Source organism: Archocentrus centrarchus, chromosome 10 (assembly GCF_007364275.1).
Source record: "Archocentrus centrarchus isolate MPI-CPG fArcCen1 chromosome 10, fArcCen1, whole genome shotgun sequence".
In the NCBI taxonomy this organism is placed as follows: Eukaryota; Metazoa; Chordata; class Actinopteri; order Cichliformes; family Cichlidae; genus Archocentrus; species Archocentrus centrarchus.
The window spans coordinates 18914330-18931503 of record NC_044355.1 but is presented as its reverse complement, the minus strand read 5'-3'; the positions used below and the strand labels follow the sequence as shown (position 1 = coordinate 18931503).

The 17174-nt window shown below is 42.1% G+C and overlaps 2 protein-coding genes across 2 annotated transcripts; both read right to left on the bottom strand.

Annotated features, from left to right (window-relative positions):
• Positions 1 to 3737: 3737 nt before the first annotated feature.
• On the bottom strand, positions 3738 to 4915 carry LOC115787287 (gastrotropin-like). Its single transcript, XM_030739912.1, has 4 exons — positions 4701 to 4915; positions 4436 to 4596; positions 4233 to 4322; positions 3738 to 4113 (listed from the first exon to the last, which is right to left on the bottom strand). Exons 1-4 carry the CDS (start codon positions 4765 to 4767, stop codon positions 4054 to 4056), a joined length of 378 nt encoding a protein of 125 aa, XP_030595772.1. The 5' UTR covers positions 4768 to 4915; the 3' UTR covers positions 3738 to 4053.
• A 1524-nt stretch (positions 4916 to 6439) lies between these two features.
• Positions 6440 to 16854, bottom strand: adra1bb (adrenoceptor alpha 1Bb). Its single transcript, XM_030739480.1, has 2 exons — positions 15648 to 16854; positions 6440 to 7466 (listed from the first exon to the last, which is right to left on the bottom strand). The coding sequence occupies exons 1-2, from the start codon at positions 16600 to 16602 to the stop codon at positions 6901 to 6903; spliced, it is 1521 nt and encodes a 506-aa protein (XP_030595340.1). The 5' UTR covers positions 16603 to 16854; the 3' UTR covers positions 6440 to 6900.
• Between the last annotated feature and the right edge of the window lie 320 nt (positions 16855 to 17174).

Here is a 17174-nt window from a genome sequence, read left to right as displayed (position 1 = left end):
TTGAAGCGAGCTTCTGAGAGGTGTGTTTTTTTTCTGAAGTGTCTGCAGCTTGTAGGGAGCATGATGGTTTCCACTGCATCTCTCCATCTGGTTTCGAGACAAGACAATGTAACAACTCCTGCAGGTTTACACACAGCCCTCCAGCTGTGACCACATGCTGTCACTGCAGCACAGCATTCATTAAACTAAAGCCAGTGTAGCAGTTTAAATATATTTATTTAAAGTGCTGTTAGTCGTGTTCTAATCTTCGGCTTTAAAATAAGAAAAACACCTGGCAGCTGTGTTCAGATCTTTTCCAGATTACATGTGGAACTAAAGTCCCAGACAGTAATTCTGCCTGATTGTACATGAATGCAGGATAGGCTGCGCATTTAAGGGCAAATCTAAAGCAAATCATTTAATCAGTTAGCCCCTCACTGTAACCATAGGTAGAGTAGTAAAGCAGTGCTGCTGCTCACAGGGCAGATGAAGTTATTCAGCATTTAAAAACAAGTTAAGCCTCTCATCTGCTGCTGCAGTCCGCCTCTGCAGCTCGATCAGTGCTTTCTATGTTGTGTGGCATTTTGATATATAGAAACCTATTCAGTGATGGGGCTCTCTCTGACAAGCAAGACATTATCCTCGTGTATAATACTCGCGAGCTGACCACCCTCTTCATGTCGAACTCTTAGAAACTGCTGAGCTTCAGCTTTGTTCCCTGCAGCACAATGGCATATTTATCTCACTGTGAAACTGAGAAAATCTGGAACATTGTTTAATCATATTTGCTTGCAAATATTTAGCAAGCAATTTCAATGACAAAACCCTAAAACAAACAAAAAACTGGTGACACTGTGAGGAATTTTCCAGATCTTCAGTGTTTAGGGGCTCATCTGTAGAGGTGTGGATGAGGGGAGGGGAGGGTGGTGCTCCAGGCGTCAGTGTGTTAATGGATCATTTTCCTGCAGGCTTTTGTATGCAGAGCTACAGAAGAAAGCTCCCAGCTTCCTTTGAATGTGTCCTCAAGAAAGAATTTGGAAACGAGCTGGGTGACGGGGGTGCAAGGAGGGATGCTCACCTGATGTCACAATGCAACATTTAATCAGTGTTGTTGCTGGGCTTAAGTATTTATACTGTAATTACTTCTAACACATGGCTAGAAATGTTTGTTTGGCATTATGTGCCAGTATATAAAGGTTAATATGGGTGCTACTTTACATTTCTCAGTATATTTAAATATCTCATGGAGTGGTGGCCTAGGGGAGAAGAAGAGGGTTCATCACTGAGAGGACCCTGGTTCAAATCCTCAGGCTGGCATCACTGTGGCTCCCTGAGCAAGCCCACCCCCCCAGGTTGCTCCCCGGGCGCCCTTTGGCTGCTCCATGCTGTGCTGTGTGTACTACATACTCCATGTGTGTGATGGGTTAAATGCAGAGAATGAATTTCACTGCATGTATATGTATGTGACAAATAAAGCTCTTTCTTTCTTAATGTAGTGGGTTCATTGTTTGAATGATCCCTTGGAGGGTGCTGTATAATGCTATGCAAATTTGTAATTATTGGATATATAAGTGGGCTTGACAGTAAACAGTGTGGCTGATTGTGTACCACGTGTTTCCTTTATCATTTTTTTTTTCTAGCCTCACTTGAATACACTGATTCAGAAATAAGAGCAGTCTGTAAAATACACATAAGCACACGACAGGAAAAACAACCACCTTTCCTTGTGACGTTTGATGTCATGCTCATTAAAAAGCACAACCCCCATGACAGGAACCTTGTGATATGATGACGTGATTTTAACCATAAAACAGCTGAAAACTTAGATGATGATGATGATGATAATGACGCAGGTTCTGGATTTTCTCCCTTTTATGATAAAATGAACCAAGTCAAATGTCCCAGAGGAGTGAGCAGTGCATAAATACTGCTTATACTTTTGCCACTGTCTAAGTCAGGGCTCTTCAACTCCAGCCCACAAGAGCCCCTGTCCTGCAGGTTTTAGATGTGTCTCTGCTTCAACACACCTGAGTCAAATGGCTGAATTACCTCCTCAGTATGCAGTCAAGTTCTCCTCAGTCCTGCTAATGACTTCTATATTTCACTGGAGTTGAAGAGCCCTGGTCCAAGTGAACACAGTACATTTTAAAACTGATAAAGCTTACTGGTACTGCTACTTTTGTTCATTTTTTGTCAACATTATTTACTTTACTTTGTATTCTTTTTCAGATTAGGGACAATAAATCCCACATTATATCAAATAGACTGAAAATCGCTAAAGTCGAAACTCTTAAATATATTTTCTTTTGCAAAGATTTAAACCTTTTTTTCTTTTTTTTACTTCATGTTGTGAAACTGATTTAAAAGCCGAACACCTCCTCTTGTGTTTTATAGAGGAGTGAGGGCGCCTCCTAATGGTTACATTGGAGAACCTCAGCGCCAACAGCCACAAAACCACGTGCTGAGGGTGAATCAGGTTAGTCTGCAGAACGAGGTCGGTACGGTGGCCCCGAGAGGTCAAACGCACTGCAACCTATGAAGACACCAGCAAACAGAAAAATGCCACAAAAGCACAAAAACACAACAGAAGTTGAATAAAATTAAATGGAAGTAGAAAATAAAAATGTGCTGTTACACATTTTGGAATTGGACTTGATGTTTTATATATATATATATATATATATATATATATATATATATATATATATATATATATATATATGTATATATTGGGAAGGCATACTGTAAAAGGCGTGACATTTTAAAGCAGAAATGAAAGAGGAGCCTCCTATTCTGTATGGCCACTTTAAAATGACTAAATCCTAATGGGATAGCAGTGATTGTTGCAGTGGAAATGACCAGATCAAATCCAAACACTTTCACTAAAAACAGTTTGACAAACCACAGGGGAAGAAGCACAGATGTAAAAACTTACTGTAACAAAAATAATATAACCAGCTGTATGATAGCAGAATAAAATACCCAAGCTAAAACATGCAGCATGCATGCTTGTGTCTCTTCTGCCTTACCATCCTTTACAGCAGCATTTGGTGTTAGACTGGCAGCCTGGCTCAATATTGTTGGCACACAGGCAGCAACATCAGTGACATGATAGGAGGAAGCCATGTGCAGGCTTCAGCAGAAGAAGAGGGAACTAACTTTGCACATTTAAAAAAACAAAGATGATGCAAAACTGCAGTTAATCTTGATCATCAGAGTGCAGTCACTCTGTGGTATCAGTGTCAAGGTTCAAGGAAAATATGAAGATAATAAAATACTTGGGGAAAATTATTAATATTATTATACTGCTTGCTTACAGCTCTGTTAAGGTGTACTGCTGATTTCAGCCTAAGCATTCATGCCACAAGCTAAACAAAGTGTAATTTGTATTATTTTATTATAACCCCCCCCCCCCCCCCCAAAAAAAAGAAAAACCAAACAAACAAACAAAACAAAAAAAAACCAAACAAAAAAACCAAAAACAAAAAAACCAAACAAAAAACAAAACATGTTTTGAAAGGAAGGGAAACTGGAAGAGCACCAGATGCACAGATTGTGGTGTAATAACTCATTTTCTCCTCTGTCAGCAGATATGCTTTTACTTCTCTGAGAACAACCGTGGGAGTTTGCACTGTGTAAATGGGTTTCATTTACTGGTAAAGAATGATGAGTTCTTTCACAGGACACTCTGTAATTATGAAACAAGGTCCTGCAAGTTTGAACCAAGTAGGAGACCAAAGTAACACCCTTCAGATCGCTCTGCGCTCTCAGTATTTTATTTGTTATTTAAATCATAGTTTTATGGACAGCAACAGAATATATGTTGATTTTTAAAATCAGACTTCACTGATAGATTTTTAGCACAGTGTTGGAGATAAACATGTTTAAACATACAGTACATAATGTTGTTTCAGCACTTCTGTTGAGTCAGGTTTAAAATGCAGACCCGTGAAGCCAAGTGATGCTCTCCTTGGTCCAGTTAGGAGTTGCATTGTTGGTGCCACTGGAGCAGACGCTGTCACGCTTCACCTTCTGCAGCCTCTACTCCGCTGGAGCGTGTTGAGTCTCGCAGCATTAGATCCTCTTGTTGATTCTTTTGAAAGTCACACCCTTCTCTCCTGGAGTTACACAAATCTACGTACGGGAATAAAGAAGTAAAGAAAATCGGGTATTAAAAGAACAAACTATGACTTATTTGTGGGATAATTCATATCACTGCGTAGGTGCGGTGAATAAGTGGCTCCTTCTCCTACCATTACTAGCTTGTCATCAATGATCTCTGCTGTGAAATGGTACTCAGGAAACTGCACTGAAATCTTGCCGCCTTCCATAGTTACAGGTGCCTTAAGGTCACAAAGAGAAATATCCATGAGCGGGAATAAATGACGATTTTAAGACAAGTTGAGAAAATGTGGCAGCACATTCTAATTTTATTCTGTGCATTTTATTTACTCACCTTGAATTTGGAGCCTCTCATTGTGTTCAGCTCACATTCCTGACCGACAATGAATTTGTTAGACCAGGTCCAGTTTGGGGTGGTCTGTGTCCAGGTGAAGTTATTCCCATCCTGTAACACCTCAGTCACCACTTTGTAGTCTGTCTTTGCATTGAGAAGACCTGTGAAAGAGCAGGTTAAGCCCCAGAGCGAGAAATCCAACAAGGTTTAAATGAATGATGCCTGACATTAGTCCATATGTGGCCTTTTTTATGTGTCCTCATACCAACTGCTTCCAGAAACTCCGCATAGTTCTCTTGACTCTCAAGCTCATATTTCCCAGTGAACGCCATGATGCTGAAAGAGCAGAAATGAAAAAAAAGGAAGGAATTCTTGAGGCAAGATAGGAGTGGCTCGCTCTTTTTGGACTACTTCCAAACCTATCTGTTCATTTCCGCTTACACGTATCTCACCATGTACACCCCCCCCACACGCGGTGTTTTTCCAAGACAAGTGTCAGAGTGTTACAGGCTGCAGAGTATGTCCACGCTCCTGTCAGCATCAGGTTTTTCCAGCACTTCTGTGACGTAAGAAAAAAAGGACATGGTCTGCATGTTTGAGCCTGTGGTGTAATAAAAGAGAGCATAAACTCAGTATGCCTTAGCACCAGCACCCTTTAGAAGGAGGTCATGTTACTGAGTTTTAGCACTCCTTAGCAGCTACAGTTAAGGCATTTCATGGGTCTTCCTGAGAAATGATGGGATAAAAAATTCCCCCTTACTCTCTCCCTATTTTCTCATCTGTTCGCTACTAAAAAGACTGTTTGGTGGCTGCATAACCGGGAAAAATGTGACATCCAATTCCATAGAACAAGCAATATTTTTATTACCTTCAAGTATAGAAGGAAAACTTGAGAATATCCACACCTGAAACTAAATATGTGACACTTTTGCTCAAAAGATTTATATGAAAAAAAAAAAAAAGACACAAGACTTTTGCACACTGCTGTTAGTGATTGCAGACAAGAAGGTGGTTCACCTTGAAATGCAGTGAAATACAGGTCTGAGCAGGGCTGTCGAATAAAAGGCTAAAGTGCTCTCACCTGAATGTGTTGTGTCTTGGGCCTTTGCACGAGCGATGCCCTCATTTCAGCTGAAGAGAAAGAGCGAAAACATCTTTGTGCTCCTCTGCTCTCTGCAGCTCTTTTTCACCTTCTCGATTCTCTGGAAGACTTTTCATCCACTTTCTGAAGGGGAATAAACAGTTGGCCTCTAAGTGCTGAATGCACTGTGAACATGCATCTGTGTGAGTGTGTGTGGCATCTGTCCGAGTCCAAAAGAGATGCAATTGACAACTTCAAATATTTACATATTCTGGAAACACATCAGGGATAATGTGGACATCACTTTCTTTTAGTGCTATCTTTACCCTGTTTCTTATGTGGATCGTATAGATTCTGTAATGTGCTATTTAACGGCGATCTGTAGAGATGCTGGTGGGTGGGTATTGTCACCTTGTAACAGAGGCAGGCTAATTGCTTAGTCTTTATGCAGAAGACTAAAAAAAAGATCTGATTTTTCATAGTCTTAAATGGTAGTTGTAGATTAATAGATGAAGGACTACAGATTATGTGCTGTCTTTAAGTTAACTCTATAATGAGGAAAACCTTATTTATTTATTTTATCACAGCTCTGGAACTTTTCCTCTAACAGACCTAAAGTCTCTTCTCTTCACTCTTCACTCAGTGAATAAGATCCACTGCTTTTGCTTCCATCATCAGACTGATATTAACATCTTTGATAAAGATAACAGAGGACTCTGTTTCCCATGGGGAAGTGAGAGATTAAGAGTCATCCTTCAAGCAGCATTCAAGCAACGTTCTAATTTTATTTACTGATCACATTTCTACAAACATACAAACAAGATGATATCGGAGGATTGTGCGCACAGCAGATAAAACAGGTTATACTTTATTTCCACAATATACCACAAAGATACCAAGTGACCGCAACAGAACAGTGATCGTTTTTTTTTTTTTAACACGACTCAGGTTCTTTGACACGTTGTCTTTTTTACAGAGCAGATGTGGAGTTTTAACTGAAAGGGGGGTAAATGAAAGGCTATGCTGGGTGGAGATCCTTTCAGTCTTACCTCCTTCAGACGGTGTTTCAGTTCAATCAAAATGCATGCGCAGATTTGTGTCCAGTCCAAAGAGGGCAGCAAACACTGTCTCAAAACTGTTACTGTCTACTGAAAGAAACCTTACTGTTAATCCCAGTTACAGTAACAAGAAACAAAATACCTGTGATACAGCAGCATAATCAGTACTCTTCACCTTACATTGACAGCTTATGGCAATGGTAATCCACTGACTGATGAATGATCATGGGACCATGTACAGTGAAACCTGTGAAATCCTACATCCACACTCTTTTTGTTACTGTAATCCCTATAAGGAATGAATCAGTAAGTCCCATCTTAGTCAGTCACATTTTGTCAACAGGCACAATAATTTCTTTGTTGACCCCTCCCTTGTCTTTACTCTTCACAAAGGAGAAAGAGAAAACTCCTCCTGTAGTCTCCTCAGCTGCTTTCCCCCCTCTTCCAACCTGTCTCAGAGCTGTCTGCTGGCAGTCGATGGGGCTGCCAGGCAGCAGGTTGGGTGTGGAGGGAGTCGGAGTGGTAGCTCCCCAGATGTATAAAGCTTCCCCCTCAGGGCAAGGTGGGAGACCTTTACTCAGGTAACTCGGGCTCGGACTGGCTGAGGACGGCAGAGTACGCTGGCTTCCATTCAGACAGCTGGAGTTGTGGTCTGTCGAGCTTTTGCGTGAATTTCCAGAGGAGCTGAAGTTAGAGGAACGGTAATTGTACTCTCTCCAGCTGGGACGTTTGCGCTGGTGACACTGGCATCTCAGGATCCGAATGAAGGCCAGCTTGAACTCACGGTTGTAGCAGGGGTAGATGATGGGGTTCAGACAGCTGTTGAAGTAGCCAAGCCAGAAAATTACTTTGAAGAGGAATTCAGGTGGCCTCAGGTTCACATTAAAGGACCCTGGGGACAGCAGAGTGGATAAAAGGAAAAACTGCTTTTAGTCATGAATGGAAAACTGGTTTACACATTCACCTAACACGTTAAAGATCCTTGTTCAATTCAGGGAGGAGGGACAAATCCCTCTGGGGATTTCTTTGCATCAGTAAGGGCATCTGGCATAAGAATTTTCCAAACCAAGCACATGGAGCTACCTGGTTTTTCCTCTGTACAGAAACCAAAATTTTTTAATTTTAAAGCCCCCAGAAACCTTCTGTTCTAGACTGCAAACATGAAAAACATTGCCTGCTTGGTTCATATAAAACACACAGAAGATATCCATCCATCATTGCATCCATTTTGCTCCACTTATCCAGTCAGGACTGTGGGGTGGTGGGGTGCGGGGTGGGGTGTGGTGGGGGTCAGCTATCATGGGGCCAGAGGTGGGGAACCCTCTGGCCAGGTCTCCAGTATTTTGCTTGGTTAACAGAGCGAAAACTATTCACATTCACACCCAAGGCCAATTTAGCATCACCAATTAGACTAACAAGCATGTCACAGAAGAGACCCAACCAGCTGGTGGATTTGAACCCAGTTAAAGCTGTTGTAAACTAACAGTTTTGACTATTTTCTCTGAGCTTTTTAACTTGTTCTTATACAAACCTGTCATCTAAAGCTCATCAAACAACCCACACAGTACAGATGAAACTAATTAGCTAGTTTGTGATGGTCAGACTCCAAATAAATGTCATTTAACCTAATAATAACATTCAGGCTATTAAAAAAACTGTGTTTTTTAAACTCAAGCTTTGATTGTTACTGTAAAAAAAAAAGTAACAAAAATATAATTATGTTAGGATTATTTTCAGAAATATGCTTGCTGGTCTTGTTACACCCCTCTGCAATGCCTACTTATAGTGTCAGTGCAAGAGTCTCTGGGTGTTGACAAGCTTAATTGCCCGTTGTCTATACCTGACGAGGTGTGAATAAATACATGCCTGAGGGTGGTTTGGGGTAGATGGGACTTCTTGCCTCCATGCTTTCTAGACTGTCATTAAGTAATTTAAAATAAAACAAATGTTTCTAGAAACTCTGGTGTCAGTCTCCACTTTATGCTGTAAACCAGCTCCTAACAGTTTTTTCATCAAAAGTTTGATCTGATTGGTTCAGTTTAATTCTGGCTAACCGGGCTCTATCTAGTTCAACAATTAACACATTAAACCTGTTGTTTAGTGTGTTAATTGTGTTGATTTTGGGGGAGGTTGTGTGCTGTAACTGTTTCACCAGCAACCCCCTCACTCAACCTCCATGCTTAAAACACACTCACGAAGGCTGAGCTTCTCATCTAAAGCGGAAGTAAAGAGGAAATAATTCATGAATACAAATGCAAGACTTATATATTTTGACACCTCAGTGCATACTGAGCAGTGATGAAGGTTCTCATTGCTCCTGTGGAAGCTGACAGCTATTAATTATATCTAAGTGAACACGAAGGTGTTCTGTAGCATCACACTCAGTTTCAGGCCTCTGGTGGCTGAATGAGTGTAACTGATAGAAACTGTAACAGGATCAGTTAGAGCCATTTAATCAGGTGTACGTCAGTAGATCAGATCAGTGCATACTCATGATAAAGACTGAGACTTCCTGGTTTAGAGATCCTCCGTAGGGTTGTATGCTGCATCATACCCAACAGGTGGCAGCAGTGATTAAGATGAACAGGGGTTCACTCTCAGACTGTTTGCAGACTTGATATGAGGGTATGAAGACAGTCAGTTCCATGTGTTATTTATCATTACAGAAGAACCTTGTATTTAGGAAGGCTGATAATGTACTTCCTTAAAAAAAAAAAAAGACATTAAACAATGCACTTCTGATCAAGAAAACAGAAAAGGTGAGGTGACCCTGAATTCCCTTTGAGATAAATCCACCGTGGGAGAGACGCGCTGGTCTGAAAAAAAAAAAAGAAAAGGCTGAAATGAAATGACAGCGTGTACTGTGAGAGGTTATTGAGGTTACACTAGCACAACAAGGTTCTCGTTACCACAGAGGGCCTAGTGGCCTTGTCTGTGTTTATACAGGTACACGGCTGAAGCTCTGTGTGTACGTGGTTGCTGGTAAGACTCAACAAGACACCCAAAATGATGGACACAACTGAAAGAGTCTGAAGCAAGCTTGTCATGTATAATAATGAGTGGATCAGGGCTGGGTTAAAATGTGTTAATCCTCCCCCCCCCGGGCTGCTTTTTGTCCTGCTGTGACTGAGCTTAAACACAGGAAGGATATCTTACCAGCTAATGAGGTGAGAGGGGAAGCCTGAAGACTAAAATAGGGGATTAATAAGCACAGCAAGCGTGGGATTATTGTGAAACTGAGACGTTGTGTGTGTGTGCGTTTGTGTGTGGGCAGATGTGAGTAAAACAGTGTTTCTTTACACCAGCCCACATTCTTAAATTGATATCACATTCCTGGATAGGCTGAGGATGCACCACAATCTCAGCCTTTCAAGTGTGAAATTACCTCTGACAACCAGAGACACCTCAGCTTACTTCTTCATGAAAATCAGATCAACAGCTTTAATGATTACTCTAAGCCTTACAAGCTACATTATAGACAACACAGCCAAAGGGTGAACTGATGCAGGTACTCGGGTCAATAGTGCTGTTTCATTTTGATGCCAGAATAACGTGAGCATGAAACCGGGCCCGATTTTCCAAAACACACACACACGCATGCACGCTCACACATGTACACACACGCTGCTCTGGACAATTTGTAATCTTGATGAGAGTGATTGTTTGACAATTCAAGGAAATGTCGCTTTCAACTTTCATCCTAATGAGTGGCTCCAAATACTACACGCTGTCTGTCTGTGTGTGTGTGTGTGAGTGTGTGTTATCTGCTAGAATGTGAAACTAGCGAATGCTGCCTGAATGAGTCTTGGCTCCATAAACTGCAGATGAATCGGTGTCTTCTTGGTGGCTGGTATTTTCACATGCTATTTTTCCCTCTGGACTGCCACTTAAATTTGATTACATAACTGTGTGAGTTATGAGCGTGATCGGGACACAGAGAAGGGGGTTTGGTGAATTAAAATATGGTCATTCCTTCATTTCTCTCTCTCTTCATTCATCTCCATATGTCAGTCTGTTTCTGTAGTAGCTGCCTGCAAATCACAACTGTATGACTGCCTGCATCACAAGTCTGCGTATTTTTCTTGTTTCACGTCCATTTCAAACTGATTGGCTCTGATGATCAAATATTTTCATGTTTACATAATAAAAAACTTTTCATTACTGAATAATTATACTATTAGTTTATTGTAAACAGTAAGTGAAGTAATGAATAATCCAGGCATACTGAGATGTCCTAATAATTTTACATGTTTTTTAAAGCATATATAACATAAACATAAATACTTTCTCTATCATTTAAGAATATTAAAAAAAATTCTCCAGTTACACATTTGCAACCATGTTAAAAATCTTTAATAACCTCTGCATAAAGACATGTTGTGGTCTTTTTCAGTGAGGAAAAGCAGAGCGCATTCTGAAATCTCTCAGTTTAGTGGAGAGTTGAAGTGCTTAGGGACATAAATATATGCATCAGGAATGGGCACCAAATGTCGCTTCTGTACGGGCAAGCAGACCTGTGGGACTGCCTCCATCCTCGGAAACCCACATAAAAATCCCAATCCCAATTCTCCCACTGAGAGCATAAGGAGGGACCCTGCCATCGTGTTCCTGTGTCTCCTTTCAACACAAACACGGGATAAAAGTGTAGGAAACACGCTGACAGCAGACCTTCCAGTATCCAGATATGGTTCATGTTTGTGTGTTTAACTTCTGTGTGAACACGGTCCATTTTTGTCCTTTCTGAAGTGTTTATGTTTAAAGGCTATAGTATAAACGGCAGAGGAGGCGATGGGCTTAGCTGTGAGACAATAGTATATAGATAACGTGGGCGGGTTGTGGCCTCGCCCTTTCTGTTAATAGAAATGTTTGCACCTCCTTCCTGAGGACAGGCGCACACACATTTCAATATGAAACACAGGAACATCTTAACAAAACATGGCATCCTGTTATTCTAACTAATTGAAGAAGTGATGCCTATTCTGTGCCATGTACACGCACGCACGCATGCAAGCACGCACGCATGCACGCACGCACGCACGCACGCACGCACGCACGCATGCACAATCTGCTCTCAGACATGCTGTTTCATAACTGAGCAGCAAATATGATTAATACATCTTGATCTAAGAGGACATGAGCATTATTGCCCTCTCACATTGCTTTCAATGAAATCATAACGTGAAGCTATTTTTGGAAAATTGGGCTGACATCCCAGAGACCCCTCGCCTTCACCCCTGCTGCCCCGTGGCACCTCCTGCTCTGCTTTGCCACCGCCTTCCTTTTTCATTGCTTTGACACTTAGCACTCTCATTATTTTTCCTCTTCGGTTACCCCCGGAGCACACGGTGGCCTTAAAAAAAAACAAGAAATTGTCTGAGAATCACACAGAATGTACGGTATCTGCTCCAAAAATGAGGAAACAACACCTCAGGCGTTGGATTCTCTCACATTTAGACACACTGCTTGCACCACTTGTTCAATGCGCGGCCTTCACAGGACATTAGTGCCTACGCTTGCTGTTACAAAGCTGTGGGAAAATATGTGCAATGAAACACTAATAACTTCTCTCTGGAGGAGCTCAGAGATGGGAACAAGTGTAAGAACATGAATGTATACTAAGTTCATCCACTGATTCTGACTGTCCTTTTATAAATATCCTAAAACATATTTATTTTTGGATATATTTAACATTAAACACAACATTTTAGTGTTTCATGAAAATGTTTTGAGGCGAATAATATGGAGAAGCCTTCATCTGTGCAGGCCTGAAAAGTCAATTAACTGATTGGTCAGTGGAGCAAAAATTAATTAGTATCAACCCTGATAACTCCAAATTAATTTCAATTATTTCTCAAGCAATTCAGTATAAGCTGCACTCATTTTAGTTATCAGGGCAAATTGACTTTTGTTGTATAGTAAATGTTTTGATTTCGTAGGTTTTCTCAATCAGCAAATGGTAAAGTGTTTATGAATAAAATAATCACATGAAAATATCTTGTGTTTTTGTCTAAATAAACTAATCAAACTAGGAATTTCATCACAGGGATACAAATAAATAAAAAAAATAAAATCATAAAATCTGCTTTTGTCCACAGTGGCCTAAAATCACTTTAATTTGCATGGGAAGCCATGCTAGCAAAGCTACTCAGTGCCGGGTGGCCTGAAGCTTTTACTGTGCATATGACCTGCAGACCTGCTTAAGAGATGTGAGATTTGAAAGGTTAGTTTGTTGTTATCAACAATAAAAGTACTTAAAATGCGCTCCCATAACTCTGAACTGGATAAGTGGATGGATGGATGGATAAGTATAACTTGATATGAAAAAACTACTTAATTAGAGTTAATTTGAATTAATTAGAATAAACATGAAAACTGGGCTTTAGGGAAAAAGAAAACTAAATGAAACAATACAAAATGAAAACACAGGAAATCAGCTCGAGTCTGTGTGAATGCGTTAAATGAGCCAACACAACAAGCAGAAGGCACTGTTGCAAATGATTAATGGAAGTGGGATGTTTACAGCAAAGCTGCCTTTACAAAGTGTTGTGTTTGCACTGTAATACCTTCTCTGAACTTCTCAAATCTTGTCCCTGACAGATAACGCTCATAATAACTGAATCAATCAAACTTTGGAAACTGACTAAAACTAAACTGAAATGAAAATTAAATCTTGAATTTGAATGAAAAACACTGAGACTAATAGGCTAATATATTCAAAGTTTAGGTATGTCTCTTGTACCGACAAACATGCAGATGTTGACAGAGCACAGCGAGTATGTGCTAAATTTTGGGCTGGTTTTTTGTCCAGAGTAGCTGCCCCGGAGTACACTAACTTAAAAAGTTTGATGTGGTGTTTATAATCCTGAGATTTTTGCTCCAAGTTAAAGGCGTAAAAGGAAACAGGATACTTTAAAACCTGAAAAGGAATGACTCAAACTGTGGGAACGGTCGCTGCCTGCTGGCCATTTATGTACAATGACAAAAAAAAACCACACAGTATTTACAGAACTTGAATCAGATAGGTGAGATCTGTATCTAAGAGAGAGTTCAGATAATTCTTCACAGGTTAAAACTTGATGGATCTGAGGTCACAGGGACTCCGCTTGGCAGCACCAGCCTCGCTTTCATCTCTGAAAGCTTTTAATTGCTTAAAAAGCTGCAGGGATGGACGAGGGAGAAGCATCTGCAGCCACACTGACATAATCACTCAAGACATACATGAGCACAACTTGCACCAGCGCGCGCGCACACACACACACACACACACACACACACATACACATTACATTACAAATCAGTGGCAGTGTTCAGAGGAAGCAGGAGGATAATAACAAGTGTGAAACAGGAAATCCCACTCTGTGGGCGGAGGCTCGGATCAACACAAGGAGAGTGCCGCTGTCCTATCAGACTTAAGATGTGAGTCACACCAGAGAGCAGAGGCACAAACTTTAACTTAAAAACATCTCCCACACATCTGAAAACAGAAGAGACTCGAGTGCTGGTTTAGCTCCCTAAGTTGAGCAGGCGACCCTTATCCTGTAAAGCCGATGCAGAGGTTTGAATCCGCCCTGAGGCCATTCTCTGTGTGTCTTCCCTTGTATGCTCTCTCCAGCTTTCCTACCTTCTCTCCACTCCACTGTCCTAACACAACAAAGTCTGAAAGCCTAAAAAATATGCTTAAAGGAAAATAGAGGAAACTGAGTGACCAGCTTTGACGTGGCTATATAGTAGTACCGTTCTATGCCAGGCGACTCTTTCTTTGGATGCTTTTAAGCCACTTCAAGTGGGCAGTAAATAAAGCTGCATGGTGCTTTGTCACAATGTATCAGTGTGCTACTCCATGAAGAGAAACTTGGGGTTGTTTCTTGGCAGTTTGCCCCCCAAAACCTTTGAATGCAGTGATAAAAGGCTCTCAGAACTGCTAATCAGAACTTTGTAAAATCACATTTGGTATGTACATTTGGTATCTCACCCAGAATTCCTTGGGGCAAATAATCCCTGCTATGTAACACTGCACAGTGATCCTGCCTCAGGTAATGTGTTAGTGTGAGGACGTGATAAGCTGCACCTTGAAGCCAGGTGCATAAACACGCTCCCATATAACCACACTAAATGAACACATGCAGACACATGGCTATACACAAACATATACATACAGGCCACGGTGCCCCATGGGAGTTAATCCCCAGGCAATCAGACAATCTGGCACATTTTTATCTACAATGCTTGTTTTTCAGTGAGACCTTTTGTCCAAACTCCTCCACTAAACAAAGGCTTAATGTTTTCTCAGCCTGCAATATATTGCTTCATTTCCGCTGCAGTTTTTTAAACATTCATGGCAGCACGCTGCTGTGTGCCCGCCAGTGTCAGTGGCATCAGGGAGCCTCAGCAGGCTCCACAGGCTTCTACAATAACTGACCAAAGCAGAGAGAGGCCACATACTATTCAGCAGGCACACTCAGTGTATTTGGTGCAACAATAAATTAACAGAGTCACTGAGTTACGCTGAATGTGTTGGATAAACTTTCAGTGAATTCCACTTCCTTGAAATGTTTTAGCATTTATGATGGGCCCTGATTTCAGAGAGTGTGAGTAATGCCCCGGCTTTAGTAAAGAGAACAGAACGGGAAAATCTTAGCTTTCCAATAGTCTATAGGATAAATTGTTGACTAATTTTATGACACAAGCAGAGGTTTAGGTCAGAGAAATAACATAGACTCACTCTTTCTGCATCACATATTGAACAAAGCTACAAGACAGGGTTTTTAGCTCAGCATGAATGACCAACCCTGTAGAGCCCACTGACAGGTTTAATGACAATACAGGAACCCAGGAGATTCTGTCTGCGCCAGATATGATTTTCAGTGCCTGCAGCAGCGTTCCAGTTTAGCTTTTCACAGACATTTATATGACTGTTATTTATTTTCTGTTTTGACCAATTAAAAACCTGTTTTAAAACTGGAGTGGGCTGCAAATGGGATAAAGGTTGTGGCTGTCTTTCTGTAAACCGCTCAGTGTAAATAAGTGTAGTGATGACAGTGCAAAAGACCCCCCTAAGACATACTGAACCTACCTATGGGTAAGGCGAGAAAAAAGGGCAGCCAGCAAAGAGTAAACATGCCGACCACAACTCCCAGAGTTTTAGCTGCTTTCTTCTCCCGGGAGAATTTCAACAGTTTCACCGTGAGCGAACTTCTAGCCTGGTGCGCGCGGCCCTTGCCGGTGCCAGAGCTGCCGGGATCCTCGTGCACCTGAGATCCCTTGTGGATCCTGAGGGTCAGCTCGCTGGAGTTCATCCTCTCACGCATCACACCTGCCTCCAGGTTCTTAGTGGTCCTTTTAGCGACTATGTACACACGGCAGTACATGACCAGTATAACGACAAGAGGGATGTAGAAGGAGCCGAGAGAGGAGAATAGCGCGTAAAACGGCTCCTCGGTGATGGGACACATCGTGTCGTCCGGCGACGGTGGCTGCTTCCACCCGAGCAGAGGTCCGATGGAGATGACCACCGACAGCACCCAGACCCCAAGCATGGCCAGCAGAGCCCGCTTCTCCGTCACGATACCTGGGTACTGCAGCGGGTGGCTCACCCCGATGTAGCGGTCAATAGATATTACGCACAAGCTCATGATGGACGCGGTGCAGCACAACACATCTACCGCCGCCCAGATGTCACAGAAGATCCTGCCGAACACCCAGTAGTTTAGGATCTCCAAAGTGGCAGACACCGGCAGCACAGTGGTACCCAGCAGCAAGTCTGCGATAGCCAGATTGATGATGAAGTAATTGGTCGGGGTCCGCAGGTGCCTGTTGCACACTACAGAGAGAATTACGAGGATGTTGCCTGCGATGGCAAACACGATAAAAGCCCCGAGCACCAAGCCGAGCGGGACGGCCCGGGTGAGGTCCATCTCCGTGTGGTTACCCCCAGAGCTGTTGGTGAAATTGAACTGGGAAGACGCCCCGTCGAGTTCCGAGGAACCATTTTTCCACAAGTCTGTGACATTGTCAGTGCTCAGACTCATTTTGATTCAAGAAGTCCTCCATAGCAGGCTTCAGATCACTTGTGACCGTAAAGAAAGGGATTTAACACAAACAGCCAAAAATGGTGTGCGTGCGCACGGCTGACCGCGCTTCTTCAAGTTAGTTTCCAAATGTTTTATCAGAGAAAAACGATCACTGTGCAGCCGTACGTTCCCCCATGCAGTCCCTCTCCCCCCACTCTCCTGAGAGCTTAGTGGAGAAGTGAGGGGGGCAGCAGTCATCTCCTGCCTCCTCTCCTCCGCACACAACGTCGCCATATACTGACCAAACATACCTAAATACGCGCTTATGAAGTGCTCATGACGCACCTCACGAAGAGCAGTGATTGCACAGAACACGCACCCCCCCTTGATTTTTTATTTTTTATTTTTTTGCAGGACAGAGTGAAGAATTGTGCGTTTTGGGCGAAGCACTTCATTGGTGTCTGATTTATTTTTCCTCACTGGGGGAGGGTACTTAGGACAATTACAAGTTTTGGGCCACCACTACTTAAGCTTTTGCGACTAAACCTTGTTGCAGTTGTTGCAGGTATTGCTGCCTTGCTTGGCAGCAC

Excerpts from the sequence above, each read along its gene's own strand:
- LOC115787287 (XM_030739912.1), bottom strand. The coding sequence starts at position 4,767 with ATGGCGTTCACTGGGAAATATGAGCTTGAGAGTCAAGAGAACTATGCG. Across the intron at positions 4,323-4,435 it reads TGAGAGGCTCCAAATTCAAG|GCACCTGTAACTATGGAAGG; the intron begins GTGAGTAAATAA and ends TGTGACCTTAAG. Across the intron at positions 4,114-4,232 it reads TTGATGACAAGCTAGTAATG|ATTTGTGTAACTCCAGGAGA; the intron begins GTAGGAGAAGGA and ends TCCCGTACGTAG.
- adra1bb (XM_030739480.1), bottom strand. The coding sequence starts at position 16,602 with ATGAGTCTGAGCACTGACAATGTCACAGACTTGTGGAAAAATGGTTCC. Across the intron at positions 7,467-15,647 it reads TTTTCTCGCCTTACCCATAG|GGTCCTTTAATGTGAACCTG; the intron begins GTAGGTTCAGTA and ends TGCTGTCCCCAG.